Below are 23,855 nucleotides of genomic sequence, written 5' to 3' on the forward strand. Positions count from 1 at the left end.
ATTTATACGCTTTTTTTTTTAAGTCAAAGTAAATAGAATACTATATGGGAAAGGAAAAATTCTTGACTATTTTAAGGTTTGAGCTGCAGCCCATACAAAGTGTCCATAGAAGCATAGACAAGATTATAAATTCAACAAGGTATAAATTAGCTCTATAGCTTTGTGTGTAGGTAGGTGTCCATTTCCCTCCAGGAAATGTATCTAGCAGCATATTGTTTTTGAAAGAAAATAATTAAAAAAAATAAAAAATGAAACAATAACAACCAAAAAAAAACAATAAACCTGTATGTTGAACACAGGTAAATATGTGTAAGTGACAAGCAGGTCTGTTTGTACAGGGAAGAAATCAAGATGTCACTTGAAAATTAATATCAATTGGAAAACATTTCCAGGGGCTGACACAAAACCCACCAAAGACACTGGAAAGATGCCGGTGGCTTCCAGCCTAGCAGCAGGCATGTCCTTGCTGCTCGTGGTTGAGCTTTCCATCGGACTTCCAAGTCCTTTGTGTCAGTCCCTGGCAAAGTAATAGAAACAAAGCAAACCAAAAGGAAAAAAAGAAATCCCCTGTAGTCTGACCTACGAGTTCCCTTTCTACAATTTTGGTTTCTCCACAAGTTTGTAAATAACCTGCACCTACTGCTAGAAGGGAGCTGGTTTTCACTGGAGAGTTGAGAATGCACCTTTTAAAGATTTCAATTGAAAGGGTCCTAACCAGTGACTCAGGAAAAGGCACCAGGCTTAAGAAGGGCTGCTCAAAACTTAAAGCCAAATGATTAATTTTTTATTTTTTTAATTTTTTTTTAAACATGGCAAACGTGTGGCACCCTTGTTCTTATCAAATTGTCCCAGAAACTTGACTGCTTGAAGCTGCTGTGGCAAAACCAGGGATACAATGCAGGTCTTTACTGTTGCAAAGATGATTAAAGATTCCTCTCTTCCTCCTGGGAGTTTTGGTACTGGAGCATCATCACACACAGATGGAAAGAACCAGTGACTATTCTTGGGATCCTGCGCTGGGGCTTTGCTTTTTGAGAAATTAGAAAAATAGAATGGAGTAATTTGGGAATTTCAAGCTGGGAACAACGAACTGGAGAAGAATTGAGTGCAAGAGTAAGATGTACAAATGCCGTTGGTCCGAACCTATTTAATCCAAGTTATATTTCTTAGCAAGAAGATCTATTTACTCAGAAAGGCATAACCTCAAAGAGCAGAGAGCATGTCTCCCCACGTACAGCATGTCAGTGTTCGAACAGAACAAATGCTTCACAAAGCAGCAAGCAGAACTTCAGTACAGGGTAGAGCCAAACTCATGCATTTGGAAAACCAAAGACTAAGATCTGTCCTGTTACCGTGTGCTCTGAGCATCAACTTTTTAGCATGGTTTGTTGAATGAGATGTAAATTTTTCAGGACCAGTTGTCTCGTGTAACTTTACAAAACTTGAGCAGCCCATTCAAATCGAGGAATTCTTTCAGTCTTCTGTGTCCTCTGCCCTGCAGCTAATGGAGGACGAGAACAGCAGCGTGTTCCTTGCACAAGAACTGATTCTTCCAGGCCAGCAAAAATACAGATCATTGGCTTCAGCAGAGAGCCAGCTTGAGAGATTCAAGGACCTCTCTTCTCTGCCTGTATTTTTGGTGCAAAACCTGGAGGACCAAAGCAGCACTAGCTTCAGCCACGTGTAGTGTACACACACACTGCGTTAACATCTCCTGAGCAGCCAGAATACAGAACCACAGAATGGCTGAGGTTGGAAGGGACCACCAGAGATCACCTGGTCCAGCCCCCGTGCCCAGCGAGGTCACCTAACACATGGTACACAGAATTGCATCCAGGCAGGTTTTGAATATCTCCAGAGAAGGAGACTCCACAACCTCACTGGGCAACCTGTTCTGGTGCTCTGCCGCCCCCCCAGCCAACTGGCAGGCAGCCCCCGGCTCTTCAGTACCAAGCAGAAGTCGTGGCCATGCAGCGTTTCTCTGATGTGAAAGAGTAAGGACTAGAAAGGGAGCTTCCAGCTAGGGTTTTATCCTCTGCTGAGCTTCTGTGGCAGACAAGCATGCAGTATCTTGCATCTCAGACCCCCAAGCCTTAGCAGCTAAGGCAAATGAAGACTTCATACATTCCTTGCTACACTACACAGTCTCTGCATTCCCCTTGGGTGCTGAGTGGCTGAACTTTGGCTCTGCCTGTTAGGTAGGGCAACCCAAAATCTGCCCCTGCACTGGGGCATGATTTTTGCCTTGCTGTGGAAAGGCCACATCTGCAGAGTTGCCTGGGAATACAGTTCAGTAGCTGAAGCAGCAGCAAAACACAAGCAATTAATCAGATCTCCAGAAGCCAGTGGAGCCATATAGTTTGTAGCAGACCTGGCATGAGCAGACAGTCTAGGAATTCGGGATTTAAAAAGGAAACAGATCACATGGCTGGACTGATGATATGAGAGAGGAAGAAAGTCTTTATCATAAAAAACCCTCTGCTAAACAGATTTAACTCCCCAGGGCCAATCAAGGTAATATGATCTGAGCTAACCAATGCAAGATGCAATAAAAGACTAAAAAATAGTGTTGAAACATAGCCAGCCAAAGCTGAATGTCACAAAGGGCATGTTTCAAGGCAGTGTCTCAGTTAAGTAGCAGTCCCCTCAACTGCACCTTGCATTATCATCTGGGCTGCTAAATTCAAGGAATCATAGTCTAGCCCAAGGAGAACAATCTTCTGGATAGATGCACTCAGTAGGATGAACCTAGATTAAGTACTCTTTCTTTGCCACATATTGACCATGAGCGCTAAGACTATCATTAACCTTATTAACCATATTCTGTGCTCTTTGCCCTTAAAAAATAACTTCCCATTAATGATTTAGTAATACTTCAAAAAGATGAAGTTTGGAAGAGAACTAATTTCTAGTTGAAGTGGGGACAGGAGACATTTTAGGAATAGGACCCAAACAGTCACTGCAGGACAAGAACCACTTAGGGGCTGAAAACAGAGCAGCAAAATTTAATCTGCAGTAGGAGGCAGACACTGCTCATATCACCCTCTCCTGGCTTCTTTGTCACCCACAGCATGAATTCTGAAGTACATGGATGGTGCAACATACCCCAGCCCAGAAAATTGCTGCTCAGGCTTCCCTGCTTTCTGCAGTGGAGTTGTCAATCGAGTGCCACTCACAAGTCCTACAATGTGCTGACAGTCCGGGTTAGATCTTCAGCATCAGCAGATTTCTCTGTGAAAGAGTAAAGAGCCAAATACCTCTAGGGTAAATATCAGGAAATATCCCAATTCCAGCCTCCAGCACTAGGAACTTAACTAACTTAAATGCAGAATTTTAATTATCCATGTCAGAGGCAACCCCTTCATAAAGGGAGATGCCCAACTTGTAAAGCAGAACTGCTAGCAGTGTATGAAAAATACACCATGTGGTTGCCGACTGCTACAGAAAGCAGCTCTTCCATGGGTCCTCGATGAAGAGAACACACCTGTATGGTCAGTAAGATGTACCAGCATCCCTGCTCTAGCAAAAAGTCACAAACTGGAGGATCAAAATGGGATTACATTGGATTTTCAGACTTTTTGACAACAGAGCATGAGAAAAGAGAGATCACTGCCTTTAAAAATGCCCAAATTATAAACTTGTAATTTCCTTTAATTGCACAAAGTTGGTTGTGGAAAACTTCAGGCCTTTTTCTTGCTTCATAGACTCTAACATTGAAAAGAGACAGCAAAAATATACTTGAGAAATCCAGTTAACAAGGGATAATTTGCATGGCTTAGTAGTCAGTCTTTTATTATTATTATTATTATTATTATTATTATTATTATTACTATTATTATTATCTTCCTTATTTGGTTTATTTCCTGAAGAACACTTTTTTCTCCCTCACAAATCCTCAGAATTTATATTTTCAACCAGCTCTAAGAATAGTTAGAAAAAGGCAGATTTCTAAACCCAGTGACATTTCCGGGAAAGGAAGCGAATTTCAGTCAGGAATCATCTCCTCTCACTGGCTTTAGTATTTTTGGTTGGTTGATTGGTTTTGTGTTTTAGTTATTCTGTTGTTTATACATAAACGCTAATGTCAGTATAAGCGTGGCTGCCTCAGGTAATACTAGAGAAGGTTTCCCTTGTACTCAGAAAAGGACTAAGAAGTATTTTTTGCCAGTTTTGTAAAACATGCCACTGAAATGAATTTATATTTCACAGAGACCTGCAATCATAACCCTGGTGCTGATAAGATCGCAAAGCCTGATCACAGCATGCTGAAACCAATGGAAAAATTCCCCTAGTTTTTGGCAGCTGGGGAAACTTTGATTCAGCAAAGACAAATCCATTTTTAATGTATCACTCCACCTAGTGGGACTAGTAAGTGCTTCAGGGCAAGCAACTGCTCAGTGCTTTGTGAGGTGTGACAGCACCCGCAAGAATGCATTATTACCCTCCCAAAAATGCTGCTACATTATCCTTCTGTTTCCAGGGTTGTTTGCATCCTACTGCAGAACTGTTAGGAGTAGCAGGACTTACCACAGTCTATTAAACCAGTAGAAAGAGGAAGCGGACGTGTAACCCATTTCATCTTTCTTAAAGCTAGAAGCATCAAAAACCTTCTACAAAGTTGCTCAAGAGCACAACATCATCTTTGTATTTGACTAAAACATATGGCTCCTTAAAAATAGACTGGGATCTGGTGTAATAATTGAATCTATAGTTTTAGAGATAAGCTGCAATATTTGTGAAGTCAGTTTCCCAAATTTCTAATTTGCACTTTATCAAAAGAGTAAACTAGCAATCTAGATCTCTTCAAAACCCAAGCGCAGAATCTTACTAGTTTGAAGCATTAGTTCATTCTCCCCGTGGAGATATCACTAGAAGGACTTCATATCACAAACACCACACAAAGAATAACATCAAGCAAATAACGGCATGTGCTCAGTATGAGAAAAGACAACTATTTATTTAGCACAGCGAGTTCAGTCATTTAAGCCTTCTGCTTCTCAACAAATTTGGTTTCAATATCACTTCGATTCTGAGAGAGATGAATTTGCTCTTCTCAGCCTAGTTCTCGCTGGACATTTTTTCTCAAAACGAAACCACTGCACAGCCTGACACGTTAAGGCAGAACAGGAGGTGTTTGCTAAGAGGATGTCATTTGCAATTCAGGACTGAAGTGCACGGCCCCAGCTGCGTGCTTGGGAGCTTGTATGGCATCTACGCTTGATCTACCTGACTCAAGTCAACACTAGACCCACACTGTGAAAAGCACTACAACACAGTCCAGTACAGTTCAGTATTGTCTAAAAGTGCCTTATTTTTAAGCGAGTAGCTCACGCGAATATCCAGGGAGGGGAACAGTAACTCTGAGCTCCTAGCACAATGGGCACATGGTACATTCGGCAGTTCGCTCGCCATACATTCTTTGCTCTGAGAAGAAACCAGGACAGAAAAAGGAATTCGGGTGCTGCATGGTGTGATGTGAATGGCACAGAAAAGACGTCACGGACACTTTGTGTGAATGCAGAGGAACAAACGAAGGGTCATCTCCAGGTTTGTTTTGTGTTTTCTTTTTTTTCTTTTTTTTTCCTTACAAAGAATGTGGCTTTACCCAGACTGCAGTAATATAAACCTGCAAGTATACATACATACATAGAATATTCAAGGCAGGGTGGTGTACAGACACACACACACACACGCACACATAGACAGAAGTGTTTTTCCAAACCAGAGAGGTGGGCTCCAGAGAAAGGATCCGGACAGCAGGCGATGTTAATTGATTGCAGTAAGCAGAAGTTCCCTTATGGACAAGACAAACCACATTCACTGCCTAGTGAGGGCTAGCACGTGGTTACATACCCAGAGGATGAGCTGCAGTCCCAGCACCATCTCTGTGGTGTGTTTGTGGATGAAGTTACTGGCCTCGAATCCATCCACGTGCCCTAAGGGCAAGGGGGGCTGGATGTGGACAGAAATGGTTAAGGCCCACATTGGCTGAGAACTGTTTTTCCCCTCTTCTCTTGCTGAACTTTAAGCCAAGGAAATAGAAACACTAAAACACTTTAGAAAGAAAAAACAAGCAAACAAAAAAAAAACGCATTCAAATAAGGCAGGTGTTTCTTTTTCCTCCCCCTGCATCTACCTATGCTGGCCAGTGCAGGATGGCTAGATGCTGCATCTGTAATGTCACACACCGCTAAAAATATAATAATTAAAAATAAATAAATAAATCCCACGTCAGGGGTTGAAAGGGAGGAGCAGACAGGGCAGATGGAAATATTTTTTTGAAGACAGGACTTCAAAACAGAAGTCGATGTCTGAAAATCACCAGCCCTGCTTTGGCAAAACAAGAATCAGAACAGGGATAGCCTGCTTCCCTTCCTCATGGGCAACATAAGCAAAATTTCCTACAAAATTCTCTACAGCCAAAAGCTTTGTGCTCCAGAGATCTGAGGGAAGGGGAGCGCAGGAATATCCATCCCTGTATCCAAACCCCACTCGTTTGGATACGTTACCCTGTACTCGGTGAGCACAGTCCTCCCAGTCGCGTAGACGAGATTCCTGGCCGCACTGCACTGCAGTTTGCTTCTGGCTTGTGCACCAAAATCTCCCTCGTGGGGAAAGCAGAATGCACGGGTCAGGGTGCAAGCAGCAGCAGGGGGAGCTGGTGTGCAAAGGGGCCTCACCCCGGCACGGCACGAGGATGTACCAAGGGCACTGACGGGGTCTGGGGGCTCCGCAGCAGCCCCAGGCTCTCAGTTTAGGTGCAGGCAGGAGATGCAGCAGCCCCACTGTGTGCTCTTGCAAAGCCCTCCTGCAGTTGCTGCACGGGAGCGTTGCTGGGATGGCTTCTGAGTTATGTTCTGTCTCACATCTCTGCTTACCCAATACCTCTCACACTCCTCTGTTGCTTGCACTCCCTTCTCCCACCCACAAAAAAAAAAAAAAAAAAAAAAAAAAAAAAAAAAAAGTGAACCGTTAAACATCTGCAAAACAGGACGAGGGGAAGACAAAAGTGGCATTATAGGGGCACCTAGCCATGGACCCTCTGCTTCCAACACTGCTGCTAGGAGGCATGTCCACAATACAGAGGAAGAGTGCTTTCATCTAACAGGATTTCCCCTGGGGCTGTTAGCACTCATACCAAAACCACCGTGAACCCAACGTAACCATCTCCTGTCGCTGTACTGGTAAAAGTAGAGGTAGACATTAAGCTCAAGCTGCAAGCAGCCTGTTGTTCATCAGAAGAGAGCATCTGATACTCCCAGAGGTTGCGTGCCTTTTGGGAATATTTTATGAGCCTTGGAGAAAAGAGGAGGATGACAAAGCTCAGCATAGGAATGGCCAGGCTGTGTCAAAAAGGCTTTTTGTCTGGGGAAGCCATATGCATTCATCAGGCCAAATTTGGAGGCAAATTAGGATGTGAGCCAAGAGAAGAATTGCCAGATTGGGTTATACACATCCACCATACTAGCCAGTAATTTTGCCAGAAGCAGGTACTGCAAAGACAGTACCCAAGGCCTTTCTCTGGCCCAGTACCCACAAAATTTATACATCCAGGCTCAAAGACATGTCACTTTGGCTCTTTGATTTCTGCTGAACTCACCCCACCTTCTCATGGCCTTTTTCTAAACATTACTGCAAAACTCCGTTGGCTGCAACTGCTGCTGAGCTCCAGAGAGCCTGTGATTCTGACCTCATCTAATCTCTGACCTCATCTGAGCTCTGGCCTAATTTAAAAACACAGAGCAAGGTAAAGAGTCTTTTTGCAGTAGCACAGAAGCCAAAAATAGCCTAGTGGAAACTCTCAGAGTAAGATCTGCCCACTTCTTGGTGTCAGGCGAAGGTCATCTGTCACTGCACCGAACACTCTCTGGTCACCTGCCTTCCTTCTTGCAAGGTCTGGCTTTAGATCTGAGGTACTCACCAATGAAACCAGGCTGTTCCCCAGTATTGGGAATTTGTTTCCATTTCCAAGATGTAGAGGAGTCACAGATCCCTGCCACTCACAGAAGGGAGGTGAGAATTCACCCTAGGATCACCAGATGGATTTCCAGTACCCTTGACCAGGGTTTCCTTGGTGTGAAGCAGGTCAGTGTTATTTCTTATGGGGTCCCAGCTCTTGTCTGCCCCTAAAACCAGCTTGTGTCTCCCTGTTTTCCTACCTTCTCATCTACAGAGAGGCCAGAGCCTTCAGTGGGAAAACACCAGGTGAACAGCCTGATCCAGACCCCCCAAGAAATAGAGTCCAGCTGACCTCAAGGGAGTTTGGGCTGAGGCCACAGCATCTTGCAAAGCCCAGCCTAAATTTAGGAAATACTAGATCCAAAACAAAGCCTCTCTATCTCTGAGCACTGCCCCTGTGACCCTGGTGATCCGCGGGATGTTGAAGGCTGCCAACATGCAAGAAACCAAGCAGATGGCAGCTGCTGTCTGCCTGCAATCGGCACGGGACTTTGGCAGGTATCTCCATACACTGCTACCTGCACTGTCGGTCACAGTACAGTCTCTCCGCTCACTCCCTAGCTGGCAGCTCAGCCAGTGAAAAGACTTGTGTGATGTCCTGACCTGCTTACTCAGCTCTGCCATGCTGCAGCTTCCAGCTACAGCCGGCCTGGTTTCTCTGGGGCACTTTGGAGTTGGGTTTTTAACGGTGGGTTGACGAGCAGCAGGTACACGAGACCTATTAGAGATCACACTTTGCCCTACACACAATGGCGGGTGAACTGGGTCTTCTCACTAGGCTCCATCTCTCCTTACATCTTCTTCACCACAACCCAACTTAAAAACAAACCAAACAGAAACCAAAACACAAAGCAGGGACTCTGGATGGGACAAAGAACACTTTGGACTTGAGAACAGGGGACTGCAAGAGAGGTGGGGGTGTCTCCCAGAGAGGACAGCAGGGAGGGGAGGGGACACCGTCGTTTACACCGATCAGGAGAAGCTGTTATCTATACACAGTGGTATAAGCCAAGATATATTACATGAAAAGAACACACTGAGTGCATGGAGTTACCCACATCGGGTCAAACTGGCACAGTTGTCTTGAACAAGACTCTTGGAGTTGCGGTTGGTGTTTGTTGTTGACCTATCTAGCTCGCTCTATATATATAGATATGTATAGAATTTTTCTGCATGCATTTGTCTCAAAAGGAGCTGTACAGCCGGGTTGGGTTTCTCAGCCCACCCTGCCTCGGTCTTCATTTTTTCCGGGCTAGGAACGCCACTCCCACAATCACAGCTAGCGCAGCCACTGCCACTCCTCCGATGATGATCAAGGGCTTCATGTTGTCGAAGATGCTGCCTGGTGACTCCTCGGAGCTGTTTCCCTTGTGGTCAGAGTCAGGGGACTGGCCGGTGGCCTCCTGTGTCTCCGTGGCGGCTGGGCTGGGTTTCAGGTTGCTGTGGTTGTTCACGACGGCAGCATCGCCGCCTGCCTTCTTGGTGGCAGCGGCAGGAGCAGGCTGCTCTTTGGGGGTCTCCTTCTTGTCTGCATTCGTGGCAGGCACGGGGCTGGGCTTTTCTGGCTTTCCAGAGCTGGGGGCCTTGGCATCGGGTTTGTTTCCACTTCGGACGTTGCCTTTGGAATCCATCCCTACGAGTGCTGTGGGCAGCGACTGGATGCCTCTCACAAGGGGAGCAATCCCAGGTCTTCACCTTTGTCTGGCTGCTGGCTGAAGCAGAGGAGCCACCTGAGAGGGACGGCTTGGAGTGACTGTCTTGGGATGATGTTCACACTGGTAGTGTCCTACCTGGACATGTTACAGCACCTGGAAGAGAAAGCAGAGCACTGAGAGGTGAATGAAGACAGAGCAAGCCAGCGACATCCCAGCTGAAAGCGATGGAGAGGAACAGAAAAACTGGAAAACTGTTGGCTCTTCATTTAGCAACTGTGAGCTGCAGTCAAGGCATCTACTACAGTGCCTGCACTTGAGAGAACACCAAACATTCACACCAGCCATCACCTAGTGCTGCCATGGCTATGCTCCACGTGAGACAACCCAATCCTAGCCACGTATACAGTGCCCTTTGTCAGTGACCAGATGTATTCACTTCCAACCAAATAAATCTTAATTTTCATCTGCTCTCCTCAGCTGCCTTCCTCCTGGGTAAGGTGAGAACATCTTGTTCCATGGAGAAGCAGATCTATAGCTCCTCCCTGCCTGTAACTCACACTCTACCCTTCTCGTTTTGCAGCAGTATTCTCACGTGAAGTTTAACAAGTGGTTAATGGGATCTTGTCTGATACTCTCTATTTAGACAGGGACTGCAGAATTAAAATGGATTAGCTCCTCAATTATCACCGGTATCAGAGCTACAAGGCTGTCAGCAATGCTACTGTAAGGCAAGGTAAGGGCCAGCTGCTGCCAAATGGTGTACTGACTCCAGTGCGGCTGCACGGATTTGCAAAAAAAAATGGATTTTGGTGACTTAGAGTTCTCACTCCTGTCTCCTCCTTGCAGTGGTTAGCTGGGCTCGCCTACAGAGCTGAGCAGGACGCCAGCTGTACTGCAGGTGATTAGCTGGAGCCATTTTCCCCAAGGAGCTGATGAAAGCAGTAAACAGCACGGCTGCATTCCAATAATTCAGCAGGCAGAGCGGGCTTCAAAGGGACAGAAAAAACACGGCAAAAACATCATCCATGCCAGCCTCGCTAGGCAGCGGTCTGGGCAGGACGAGGTGGGAGATGGAGCTCCCACAGGCACATCCCTGCACGCAGGGGAGAAGGAGAGGCGGCCGTGGGCAGCTTGCCATCGGGCTGCCTCCAGCAGCACAGCACCACGGCAGGTTTGGGAAACAGTGAATAAACAGGAGGCAGCAGTCAGATCTGAGTCACCTGCTTCATTACCTCCCCGCTGACCTTCGGTGCTGGAGGGGCCTGCTGAGAGTGCTCTGCCTGCTAAGTGAAATACGAGCTTATTAGCTGTCTGGGTTTAGAAATAAAGAGGCTCCTCAAGAACCCCTACAGGTAGATGTTTCTTCCATAATGGCTCAGAGGGCAGATCTCTCCTTTAATGATAGACAGAGAAGGTCCTAGGGTGACAGCAGTGCTTTGTGCTGCTGCCTCTTTGGAGAAATAAGCTAACAAATGCTGTGTTTTAATCTCCACGTAGGCGGAAATGCTGGCCTGGAGGAAACCTACTCAGAAATGTCAGGTTTGGGTTCAGAGCAAAACCAAACAACAGTTTCCTGCTTGGTGCGAGAAACTGCCCTCTCTCCTGGTCTCCCTGGGAACTGTTTCTTGTGTGATGGCCAGCATCTTCGCCAGTGCTGGTCAGCTGGAGCTGACTGGGGGAGCTGCAGCCTTGGAGTCACACAAGTCCACAGCTCCCGTGCTGCACCACGCTTGTGACCTTGATACTAGTATGCCATATACTTCCCCTGAACAGAGAATATTTTCCTGCTCAGGTAAAGCCCTTACAGACCACATCCCAGTCAAGTCCCCATCCTGCCTCCTGCCTATGAAAGCTGACGTTCTGGATGACACCAAAAATTTAACTTGAAATTTGAATTAAAATCCAACTGAAGAGCAAAGTTCTGAGCTGCAGCCTCAGAATGGGGATACACAGTATGCAAGAGATGTCCATCAGCAACTCAGTGAAATTAAATAACACGTGCTGAGCTCCAGGCAAGTGTAGCCAAATCACTTCCAGTACCCAAGCTAGCCCTGGCATCTGTCTACACTGTCATGCTCAAGCCATGCTGAACACATCCACACTATCGTAGCCCTGCTGAAAACTCAGTCCGTTCATATAAAGGTTGGGATGTCTCTCAGCCATCAGAAAGGTTGGTAGTTAGACCAGGAGAGAGATCTCAGCTCTCCCTGTAGCACGGGGATAGGACGTGCGCTTCCAGAAGGCTTTTCACTGACCCTCCTTACACACCTCCCTTAGGGCAGAAGAGTTTTAGCTGAGCAGTTATTTGGTGAGATGGGGCCTGAAGTCTCCAAAAGACATTAGATAATCCAAGCTGGCCAGCTTTGAAGTAAATAATTGAAAAGAGACAAATAATCCGCACCCAGGGCTTAAGCAGGGTATTTGCTAGTCTTCCCTTGAATTTGCCATTCAGTCTAGCTCCAAGCTCTATCCAGGGGAAATAAATAAATAAATAAATAAGACCAGCTCTTCACTCAGTTAAAAAAACAGCAAATTCCCATGTAGCTGCTCTACACGTGCCATGTCTACTGTGGGTGTCCTTCCAAACTACCTCCACTCTCCCCTCATGCTTCACTGAAGATGTATCAGCTCTAATAAATAACTCACAGGTAACAGTGAGGGATTTTATTGGAGTTTAAGGATGAGATCAATAATATCAATATGCACGTTGTAGCACACAAACACCACTGCAGGTGCTCACCAAGCTTAAGACCTTCTCTGTGGCCTGGGTCTTGGTGGGTAAGCATATGCACTTTGTCAGGAGCAAGGATATTTTCCCTTCCTTGCTCACTTGTAATATCTCTGTCAATGCCACCTGCCTTACCTTTTCCTTCCTAGTGCCTCCAAAGACCATTCATAACTTTCCGCTCAGTACATCCAGAGTCATATTCCTACATGCTATGGCTCCACAGCCACTCACAAGGCACTGCTCCTCAGGTTTGGGAGCAATTTATCCTCAATTTACATCTGGTGCAATGATGACACAGGCCACAAAGAAATAGAAAGGCCCACAGTGGGAGCAGGCTTTGAGTTTAAAGCAGGGAGAGTCAGATTCATTGTATCATAAATATGAAATTACCTACTTAGTGTCTTTCAAATCATTTAGCTGGGCTGCTCGCACATTGTGCAGTCATAGGATGCTCCCATTAAATGTTTGCTGCTTTCCCTAGGAAAGCTATACGCAGCCCATGGTTTTGTACAGAGGTGGGATGTGTGTGTAAATTGTGGAATGAGAAAATTCACCTCTTCACTGAGAAATGGGGACTGTGTGCAGCGCAGATACCTTGGATTACCCATTCCCTCTCCCCCATGCTCTGACTGACCAGATCTGGACTCCAGATTCCTTGGAGCTGTTTTTGTTCAGAGCATCCCCTGTGCCATGGTCCCTGTCCTGTGACCATGCCCTGCACCATCACTAACAGCTCACTAACGAATTTCTTGATTTCTAAGCGAGTTTTCACTAAAAGCAATGCAAGCTCCTTATGCTAATAAGAAAAGGTTTTAAAAGCCTTAAAAACCAAACTAAACTAAAAAATAAAAAAATAAAAAATCAATACCAGCAGTTCTTAAGTGTGCATGTGAAAGGCTTTCTGACAGCGGTTTGCCACCAGTGGGACTAGCCGCCAGGAAGCTTTGTCCTGCAGTCCTTGTTGGACTATGTGAACGTGTTGAACACATTTTGCATTTATTTGTTTCTGCCAAGCCAGACTCCAAATGTAGCATAATCTGCACATCCTGCAAAATTAATCCCAAATCTGTCAGTATCCATCAGGCTCTCTGACCTTCTCTCAGGTCTTCTCCGGTCAACAACCCCTTGCCTCATCTGCTTGTCCAGCCAGGAAAGTGGCAGAGAAAGGTCAAAGCAAACACCTCTGGCCCCTTGCAATGCAGTGGGTACTGTTTTAAAGAAATCATCCGTGCCTTCTTGAAACCCAGTTAACAAGAAAGAAACCTTGTCCTCACTCCCCCTCCCTTGCAGGCACTTCCAGTTATGTCTGCACAAAGCATTAAAATCTGGGCCACAAATCTGCCCAGCACCTTTCCAAACCCTTTGGCTTGGTCAGGATGATGCTGTCAAACAGCATCGAGCAGCTCAAGCACCCCTTCTGCCCCCGGTGGCAGTGGCACTGCTAGCAGTGTTAGCATCCTGCTGGCTTGCAGCCACCAGTAGCTGTCATCCTCCTCCTCCAGACCCAGGGCACTCATCCTGAGCAGCTCATCCTCTTTCAGCAAGGCTCTTAATCCTCCTCGGGGTGTTATCAGCTGCCTCCCAGACTCCCTACCTTGGGAATCATACGTTTCCTTTTGGCTCTCCTTCCCCTTTCCAGTCCTGTGCTTTCGAGGGCATGAGTGTGCTCGTTTTCAAACACTTCTGTAGCAACTTTTCTTTTCCACCTGATGTGGGTGTTCCTCGTTTTCAAAAAGATTAAGTCTGTGTGCGTGCACTGCTGTGAGGGTTTTTCTCCTCCTCCCATTCCCTTATTCATTCCATCACACAAATTTTTTCTCTAATGGCCAGTCTCTCCACCTTTGCTCTTTCTTCTCCATAGCCGATCACATCTACTTATTCCTCCCTTGCTGCCTCTGCCTGTCTACACATTCCTCCCCCTTCCAGCTCCCTCCCTGCCTCCCACACAGATAGCAGCACTGGAGAATAGGGCTTTGTGAGAAACAGGCTTTGTTCCCTCCCTCCCTCCCCCCGTGCTATTTCTTTGTTTAACAATTTTTGCCATTTCAGAGAGTTTTCCACTTGCTGGCAGCCAATGAGCTCCTCCGCAGGCTGGGAAGGGGGAGCAGAGACCATGACACCAGCAATTAAGGAGAAAAAGGAACAGACAAACCTTCCAAATTCCTGCAGCACACAGCCACCACACTCCTCCTGGGCTGGTTCTGGTTCCTGCATTAAGGCCAGGTCAGTGCAGACTGACCAGTTGCAATGAGCTGGTCCCATCCAAAGCAACAGGGGAAGGCAGAGCTTTCCCAGGCTCCTTGAAGTGCACCTTTTTGCCTCCCCATCAAATTAGCAAATGCATCTATTCATCTGCCTCCTGTGTGCGTAGATGAAATGCTGCATCAGTTCTGCACCAAATGGAACAGATGAGTCACTGCTAGCTTCGCTGCGAGGTATCACCAATAGGTTCTGTTCCCTCTGTGGAGACTGGCCTCATTCCTGAGCCTTCCCCAGCAGTTTTGCGAGGAGGAGCAGTTGCTGCAGGGTGTGGTGGGAAGCTGCACCCCACAGACGTGCGTGGGGTCACAGCAGTGCTGAGCACAGGTTCACGCGTGGAGTTTCCCACCCACACTTCATGAAAAAGCAAACCATTTCCACTGGGTCCCCAAATGCCACACTGACTCAGACTGTTGTAGCCTGTCAGCAGGTAACAATTCAGCTGACACAGTGGGGTCATGCATCTGAATTTATACTTGCGACCAAAAGGGCTGACCCACAAACTCCAGGTTTGCTCTGGTTGAAAACATTAGCCTCAGAAATAGCTACTGGCCATGCCTGACCTCCAGCAATGCCATGCCAAGAGAGCCACGCTTGGCAGAAAAGACCTTAAAAATCCTCAAATCTTCTTCCTTAACCTCCCATCCAGCTCGTTGTCATCCTGACCTGTCTGGAAAAGAAATGCCTGAAGGTTTGCCTTTTTGGGACAAAGAAGAGGGTAATAAGTACCAAAGCCCCATTCTCTCTACTCCTAGTTAAGTAGCATGACCTGTGTTGGCTTTTGGGTGATCAATTAATTGGGTCCCTAGGGCTAGACAAGTATTAATGCTTCTCCCTGCCCCATCTCCACTGTCAGCCACCAAACCCCTTCGCCTGGAGCAGCAGAACCACGGCAAGGACCAAGCAGCAGCTCCACACTGCTTGGGCCAGGCATGGCAAGCGGTTTGCTCAGCGCTAGCCGGCAAGGGACAGAGGTCTTCCGCGAGGAGATGAGATGTGCAGCCGAGGCTGCCCACGGTTCCCTCTGACACGATATAGCTGGAAGTGAGCCGAGAGCAGCCAGCAGTGCTGCGGAGACCTGCTGCGCGGGTCCCTCATTCCCGAAGCTAAGGGACAGCTCTGAACATGAGAGCACAGTACTCAGAGACCTCATCATATCCTTCAGTTAACTGCTCTTAGACCTGCACGGAAAAACATTTTCGGTGTGTGAGATAGATGCCGAACACCAATTAGTTTCAAGAGCTTCCCAGACACCGTTGGCAGTTTTTTTTTTTTTTTCCAACTGCCATACCTGCATTTGGCCATTTCAGATCAAATCAGATTTCTAAGGAGCAGAAAATGGCCCTCTTCTCAAACAGATCCTCCCTTTGGCGAGTGCAATTTGCACCTGCCAAAAGCAGCTCACAGGACTGAATTACCATCACAGGTTCACGCACCAGCTGGTAGGTGAAGAGCAGGTAATTTTAGCCTGAAGTCTGCAGATTTTGTTCCTGTGGCAGACCGTGCACATAAACAGGGAAGTTAGAATTTGGCCACTTCAAAGAGGCACTTGAAAATATAACTTCCCCAAAAGGGGGAAAAAAATCCAAAACAAAAAGCAGCATTGCTCTGAGTACAAAAGGTAAGGCACCTATGAGATGAAACAGCTGAGGGACCAAGCTGTTAGAAAATGGTGGTGTTTCTGGGGGGATCAAGTGCTGACACTGGCTTTGTGTGACCTCTGCACTTCCCAACCTCTCTCCTTCACTGCCTCGTGGAAATTGATTCAATGTCATATCAGAGGCTGAGCTCACCTGTGCAAGACCCTGTGGTGGTTTTACTCGGGTGGGCGGCCGAGCTCCACCGCTCTCTCACTCCCCCTCCTCAAAGAGGAACGGGGAGAAAATACGATGAAAAGGGCTCAAGGGTTGAGATAAGGACGAGGAGATCGCACAGTAATTATTGTGACGGGCAAAACAGACTCGGCATAGGGAGATAGTAAGATTTATTGCTAACTAACAAGCTAGAGAAGTGAGAAACAAAGGAAAGAAACCAAAAGCACCTTCCCCCCCATCCACCCTCTTCCACCTCCTCCCCCCGAGCAGCACAGGGGAACGGGGGAATGGGGGTTATGGTCAGTCTATAGCGCTTCTTCTCCACTGCTCCTTCTCGGTCACTCTCGTCCCCTGTGCTGTGGGGTCCCTCCCACGGGATGCAGTCCTTGCCGATCTGATCCGGCGTGGGCTGCCCACAGGCAGCAGCTCTTCAAAAACTGCTCCAGATATGGGTCCGTACCACGGGGTCCATCCCCCAGGAGCAAACTGCTCCAACCTGGGTCCCCCACGGGCAGCAGCTCCTGCCAGGTCACCTGCTCCTGCGTGGTCTCCTCTCCACGGGCTACAGGTCCGGCCCGGAATCTGCTCCGGCAGGGGTCTTCCACAGGCCGCAGCCTCCATCGGTGCAGGTCCACCTGCTCCACCGTGGTCTCCTTCACGGGCTGCAGGGTGGAACCCTGCTCCACCGTGGTACTCCATGGGCTGCAGGGGGACAGCCTGCTTCACCATGGTCCTCACCACAGGCCGCAGGGGACTTCTGCTCCAGTGCCTGGAGCACCTCTCCCCTTCCTTCTTCACTGACCTTGGCACCTGCAAGGCTGTTCCTCACTTCTCTCACTCTCCCAGCTGCTGTGTGGCGCAGTGGTTTTTTTTCCCTGTCTTAAATATGCTCTCACAGAGGTGCAAAACAACATCACTCATTGGCTCAGCTCTGGTCAGCAGTGGGGCCGTTATCTAACATGGGGCACCTTCTAGATCCTTCTCACAGAAGCCACCCCTATGGCCCCCTGCTACCAAAACCTTGCCACGTAAACCCAGTACAGACCCTCAATGGAAGAAAGCATGGCCGTGTTGAGCATTACCATCACCAAAGCGGTCTTCGCTGAGGTGGCCCAAGGAAAATCAGCTGGAACACCTGGCTAAGATCAGCTCATGATGTGCTGATGAAAGTGCCAGATAAAAGGTAGCCTATCCTGACAAGTCTTCCACGGAGACAGCTGATTTTACTGGCCACAGGGCAATGCTGGTTCATTGCCACTTGTCATCTTCTAGCAGCAGAACAAATAGGCTGCAGTCAAGAACATTGCCCTGGAGAAAGGGGTTATTTCAGAGAGCCATGGGAATGGGGTTTGGGGTGCTAGTCCTCAGGTCCTGAAGCTCAAGACCATTCTCACCTCCCTTTCTTCTCCCAAAAACTGTCCATTGCCAAATCTCCCCATGAACCAAAGTGGCTTGGAGGTGAGTTCAGAAAAAGAGGGAGCATAGGCCAAAGTGACCAGCCTGCAGGAGGGAGTGAAGTCCTGTCTATCTCCAGTGAACGTCACATAGGAAAGCATCAAAATCCCACCTCAAAAAAAAAATAAAAATCAGGAGGATTTGTCCCTCCGCAGCTACTAAGGACAGGGCTGGAACCACTTCACATATTTTAAGGTATAAATTAGAATCAGCTTGCTGACTCACAGCTAGGCTAGCATTATCTTTCTCCCCATGGGATTCACCTTGAAAACCCACTGGCTCAAACACAGCACCTCTGCTATCCTCTGCAGACATTGGCTCAGCCAAGAGTTTGTATCAGCCAACAGCGCATCCCACCACCTCTGGACACCCAAGCAGAAGCATCAGTCACATCTTCACGTTTTTCCTGCTGGTCACCCGAGCCGTTCAATAGACTTTTGTCTCATGTCTCTCCCCGAGACATCCTAGGAACCCACTCACCTCTTCCACCGAGGCAGCTTGTCCTCAGCCTGCAATCAAGCCGGACGGCTAGTGTGATGGGGAAGGAACAAATTGGGAAGGAACAAACTAGGAAGGAATAATTGGTCTGTGGGAGGCTGAGCTCATGCAGCAGCTGTGCTCAGCAGGAAGCAAGGAGGCCTCCTTTCCCGTGTTGCTTGCTAACTTGTGCACACATAGACCTCGGCTCCCTGTAAACACCACTGCACCACCACCAAAAGTGGTAGAGATATTTCTGTAGCATGGTGGAAGGAGGTCCTTCCCCTCTGCTCTGCCCATCCAGCAGGTTAAAGCCAACAGCAGTCGTCAAGGCTGTCCTGATGATTCGTGCTGGATCAGCAAGTCCGCAGAAGGACTCAGTGTGACATTAGGGAAAAGAGTCCAAAGATAGGCAAGGTTTTTCCCCATGGAAGTGAAGAGCTGCTGGTGGCTCCAAGGGGACCACACTTGGGATACTGACTTTCTTCTCTAACCCCTGAGTAATGCAGCCTGGGGAGCCTTAGGAAGCGCCCTGGGGACATGTGCCTGTTTCCCTGCTGTGCTAGGGGGATTCTGCAGGGCTGGAAGGAGCTGGATGCAGCTCTCTGCCCCATCCCAGTCTCCTCCCGTGACTCTGGGCAGCTTCAACTCTCCAGCACCCTATAACACAAATGATCCTTCTCCCCCTTTTTGAGCTGCTGTGGCAATAGACACATTAAGGGCAGCGAGGTGCCATACAAGCATATAAGATAAGTGACGGCAGCGTAGCGTGACTAAGCCTTTTCCTATCTCCAAGAGGTGCCGTGGTGATGGATGAGGTAATGCAGTACCTCTCAGTATTGCCATAAATATTGGAAGGGCTTTACGTAAGGAGTTTGTGTTGTTTGGCTGGCATCTCCCCAGGGAGGTTTTTATCTCTATTTTGGACCCCCACCGCTGACGCAATGCACAGCAAATGTGATAAAAACGCAGCACAGATGCAACCGTAGCAGGAATCGCTTCCCATAGATGCTTTTTAACAGCCCCGGTGCATCACGACCAAGCTGTGCAGGGAGACAGCTGTGCTTGCCAGCCCTCGCAAAGCAAAGCCTCGGAGACAGCAGCGCCAAGTTACAGCAAACGCCGCTGACCCACTTCACTCTGATGAAATATTTATGAGTCCTTTTCCCAACCCGCCGTTTGCTACTCCCCGCAACCCTCCCCTCATCCCCAGATTAAACATTTCTCTTTCAAATAAGCCCTTTCAATCTTGACGTGGAGAGCGTCAGAGAGCTGAAAGTATTTTAACAGGCAGCAGAAGCTTCAAATCAAAGCAAAGCCTCTGCTCCACGGTTGCGTCAGTCCTGCGGCTGCACCGAGACCCAAAATCCGATGGCCCTTGAGCCTTGCTGGATCTGTGCCACCAGGGCACATCGCCTCTCCCCTAGCCTGGGAGGACACCCTGGTGCTCAGAAACTGCATTATACCCAGCACCAAGGCAGGGTATGGGAACAGGAGGGGCTTGCACAGCCCCACAAAACTGTCCTTATCCAGCATCTGCAAAGGGACCAGGATGCAGACCTGAGCAACTGAGCAACTGCAGAGAGACCGGGCAGAGCCCCAGCTTGCAGCCCGCACACCAACATCCTCTCAGAGGATGCCGACACAGCCTGGCCACGCTTCCCACGTGGGTGACGCAGCATTTCGGATCCCCACGCAGCTTCCAGATGCAGTGGCCAGCCCTGACGCACTCCCGCCAGCACCAGCCCGGGTGCTGCTGGATGGTCCCCAGCCTCCACGGGAGATGACATCTGAACTGAGCATCACTCCTGCAAGCCACACGTGCCCTGATCCCAAAGTTCTCGCCAGAACAGACGTGGCAGACATTTTATTCTTGGAGATGGAGGTTTGCACTGAAAAGAGACACAACATGCTACCTACAAGGGCTTTAATTTTTTTTAAATTAAAAAATATATATATCCAAATCACAGTTCTCTTCTCTTACCCTGTGTGAAAATAAAAATAAAAATAAAAATAAAAATAAAAATAAAAATAAAAATAAAAATAAAAATAAAGAGGTATAAACCCTGCCCTTCAACCCGCAGTGCCAAGAGGAAAGGGAGGCTGGCTGCTGTCCCACCCTGCCTTTCTCTGGGAGTACAGGGGGCTCACCACATATCTCCTGCCACACCACCCACATGATTCCGACCCAGGGCACCTCACAGCCACAAACCCAACCATTTCTCTGTGGCATCATGGGCTAGAGAGCACTTAGGTCAGTTCAGCTTCCTGCCCATCACTCTATTAAAAATGCACAGGCTGATGCCAAAAAAAAATAGACCCTGACCGAATGCACTCCCTCCCTCCTCCATCCCTGGTCCCAAAGGGGCACGGCTTGTCCTAACCACTCACTGCCCAGTGCCCTGCGCTGGTACACACACAAAAGCAAGACAAAACCCTCTTCTTGTGGCCTGGCTTGCAGCTGCCCTAGGACATGGTGGGAACAGGGAAAGCAGCACCAAAACAACCCCAAGGAATAAAAGATTTTGTGTTGGACTCTTTATTGCATTAGACCCATTGTGCACCCAACCTGCCATGGGCAGGAGAAGTCACAGATGGCAGAGCTGTCACCTTCCTGGTCACCTACTCAGGTGCCACCAGCCCTCACACGCAGCTGAAATAGCTGTGCTCTCAGCCACAGTTTACAGCAAAACCATTTCTAGAATAAAAATCTGACAATACTTTGCTGTGACTAGGTTGGAAATAGGCCTTGGGCTGCAGAGCCTGGACTTTCAGGGTCATGGCACAGCGCACAGACCCTCAGAGAGGGACCAAGATAACCAGAAGAGTTTCAGAGCATCTCGCTTGGCTGTGTTCTGCCCTAGCTTTAACCTGGGGCTTGTCCCTGCCTTGGAAGCAGAGTTAAAAGTTGCTTTTCTTTTCATATCTCCATTTTTCTAGTGGAAAAAAACGTAGTTCTTACCATTTGAATGGTAAGAAACCACAAGGTATCAGAACCCAAGCCTTTCCCTGATGCAAGGCTGAGCACCGCTCACCCCAGGACAGAAGTCTGGGGGAAACAGAGGAAGAGCTTTCCAGCCAGGATGGTTTCCTTCCACAGCATTATTTGGCAGGACACGGGATTGAAGCCCTGGGAGCAGTTTCAAGAGGAACAACTCAGGAGACGCAGCAGAAGATGCTCAGCCAGCAGTGTGGACCTCAGCCATCATCCAGCCAGCCTGAGCCTCACGGACACACTTCTGGGCTGAAACCCTGCTGAAACCCGTGCCCTCAGTCTGTGCGACCAAAGCCTGCATCCCACACTGCTGTAGCACACCTGTATCCTACCCTGGGCAGCTCCCCATGTCTCAGCTTTCTGCCACACTTGGTGTTCTGCAAGCATGCTCATTTTGCTTTTTTATCGTGCTTTTCCAGCCCTCTTGGAGCCAAGCAAGTCAATGCCAGCAGCTCAGTGGCACCGGGGAAAAGTTGCTGCACTGAAAGGTGCACGTCCCTTGCCAGGAACAAGCCAGCGCCTCCTGTGAGATCTGCAGGGAGGACACCAGAGCATGAAAGCCCAACCCAAAGCTGAACCAGCAGCCTCCCATTGCAGCACTGCTACCGGGAAGCCACTTACTGATCTTTCAACCCCAGCTTCACAGCTCTGCACCCCCACCTCCATCACCTGAAGGTCTGCACCACGTTTTGCTCTGCTCAGCCTCACGCTCAGGGAGCTGCTTTCTCCATGATGGAGGTTACTGCCGCCCCCAAAAACCTCAGGTCTCCCCAGGGAATAGCTGAGCAATTCCCCATTGCATCCCCCCTGACAACCAGGCAGGGACCACGGGGCAAGTCTCCATTCTCTGCGTTACACTGGCTTTGCGATGCCATCTCAGGAATAACCTTGTCAGCAAATGTTTTCTGCCTCCTTGCCACCTCTCAGAGAAGAGCGGACACCTTGCTGTCCCCACCACAAAGCCCAGTTTTGCACCTTGAACCTTCCAGCACTTGAGAAGCTGCCTTAGCCAAGAGGACAGGTGTTTCTAAATCAGGGTGCTGCCCCCCTCAAGGATCCAGGAGCTAGCACCCGAATGCAAAAAGTCAGATTTCCTAATAAATCATCCAAGCGCATTCAACTCCTCCAAGCTTTGCAGTTCTGCCTTTCTGGATTTTATTTGGTTGTGTGTGTGTGGTATGCAATGTGCCAGTGGTGCACGTTACCCTCCCAGTACTGCTGTTAAGGCCCCATCCTGACAGTCAGCAAGTGCCATTTCTTGCTCAAATGCAACAGAGAAGCAGAAAATAAAAAAAAAAAAAAAAAAAAAAAAAAAAAAAAAGAAAGAAAAGAAAGGGCCGCCTCTGACACAGTAAAATATCCCCAGGCACTGCAGTAAGCAGCAGCAGATTTGACAGCTCTCTTAATCTTATGGGCACCCTGACGAATCCTTCTGATGGATGCGGGACTGCACCAGGTTCTCCTGCCATCACCCCCTTTGCATCTCAGCTATGGCCAGTGAAGAGATCACAAACGTGCGAATGCAGATCTGCGTGAGCAGAGCGAGGTCCGAATCTCACGGCCTGCAGATCTGCAGGCATCAGCCTAAAAACTGTTGCTTTGCAGCTGAAATGCAAGAAGCCACTGCAGGCAGATGGGGGATAATTCAGCAGGGACCTTCTGGGGAGGTTCCTAGCACCCTGCAGGGAAATGCCCACCACCAAAACCCGAGCTCTGTCCTCGCCCTCACTGCCACCTGCAGAAGCTGGATAGGATCGGGGAAGGACACCCCAAGTACATCCTGCATAGAAAGGCTTGCTCAGAGCTGTCCTACCCCCATCCCCCCCCCCCGCCCCCCCCCCCCCCACGGATGGGGCCAGCACACCCGAGCAAGCCCACGGTCGTGGCTGTCTGCCAGCCAAGGGATGAATACATGTATTCAGAGGAATTCTGGATTTTTCTCCCACTGTTCTGCAGCAATAGCATGGGTGAGGGGCTAGTTTTCGGTGCTGTGGCTAAGGAAAGATGGAAACTGCTGAAGGTCACAGCTGTGAAGGTCAGACTTTGGAGGTCAGTCCCAAGACGGAGCAGGGAGCTCCATCCAGCTACGTCCACCCTCCCTCTCCCAACAGCATCCTGCCCAAGCCCCACCCAGGAAAACTGGGCTGCCATCAGGCTTCTTTCTTTCACCCCACCGCTAAAGTTTTTCCCAGGCTGACTTTGATTCCCAGATAAGAATCAGGTTCCTTCCCCCACCTGATGGTCACTGAGACCCCGGACAGGAGCAGGGAGCAAATCAACAGGTCAGTGCAAACGTATGGGGCACAGATGCACACAGGGGCAAGGACAGACCAACATGCCCAAGACTTCCCCCTTGCATTTCATGCCTGCTGTACACACTGTGAGGCGGAAGCCCAAGTCTGGTGTCCTCCTCCCCCTGCTCATCTGGTGCGCTCTTCTCCCCAAAGCCCGAAATAGGCAGCCTTGCCTTTCAGCTCTCCATTTTGTGCTTATTCTATTTATTTTGAGCAGGT

At 48.6% G+C, this 23,855-nt stretch overlaps 2 protein-coding genes across 5 annotated transcripts in view; one reads left to right on the forward strand and one right to left on the reverse strand.

The window, feature by feature from the left end:
• Nucleotides 1-23,855, reverse strand: part of CEND1 (cell cycle exit and neuronal differentiation 1) — a 24,918-nt gene continuing 1,063 nt past the window's right edge. For 2 of the 4 annotated variants that reach the window (XM_013198351.3, XM_013198352.3), the window contains exon 2: nt 1-9,767. In XM_013198351.3, coding sequence (XP_013053805.1) covers nt 9,198-9,590 — 393 coding nt within the window. In that variant the 5' untranslated portion in view covers nt 9,591-9,767 and the 3' untranslated portion in view covers nt 1-9,197. Of the gene's footprint in view, nt 9,768-14,494; nt 14,662-18,350; nt 18,484-23,855 lie in introns of those variants that run through there. The other 2 variants (XM_066998899.1, XM_048065164.2) reach the window with 2 other exon arrangements.
• LOC106047050 (NACHT, LRR and PYD domains-containing protein 12-like) overlaps nt 23,420-23,855 on the forward strand; it is a 21,500-nt gene continuing 21,064 nt past the window's right edge. The window contains exon 1 of the mRNA XM_066998831.1: nt 23,420-23,624. The gene's annotated coding sequence lies outside the window, so the exon portion shown is untranslated. The remainder of the gene's footprint in view (nt 23,625-23,855) is intronic.

This window comes from Anser cygnoides, chromosome 5 (assembly GCF_040182565.1).
Source record: "Anser cygnoides isolate HZ-2024a breed goose chromosome 5, Taihu_goose_T2T_genome, whole genome shotgun sequence".
NCBI classification, from domain to species: Eukaryota; Metazoa; Chordata; class Aves; order Anseriformes; family Anatidae; genus Anser; species Anser cygnoides.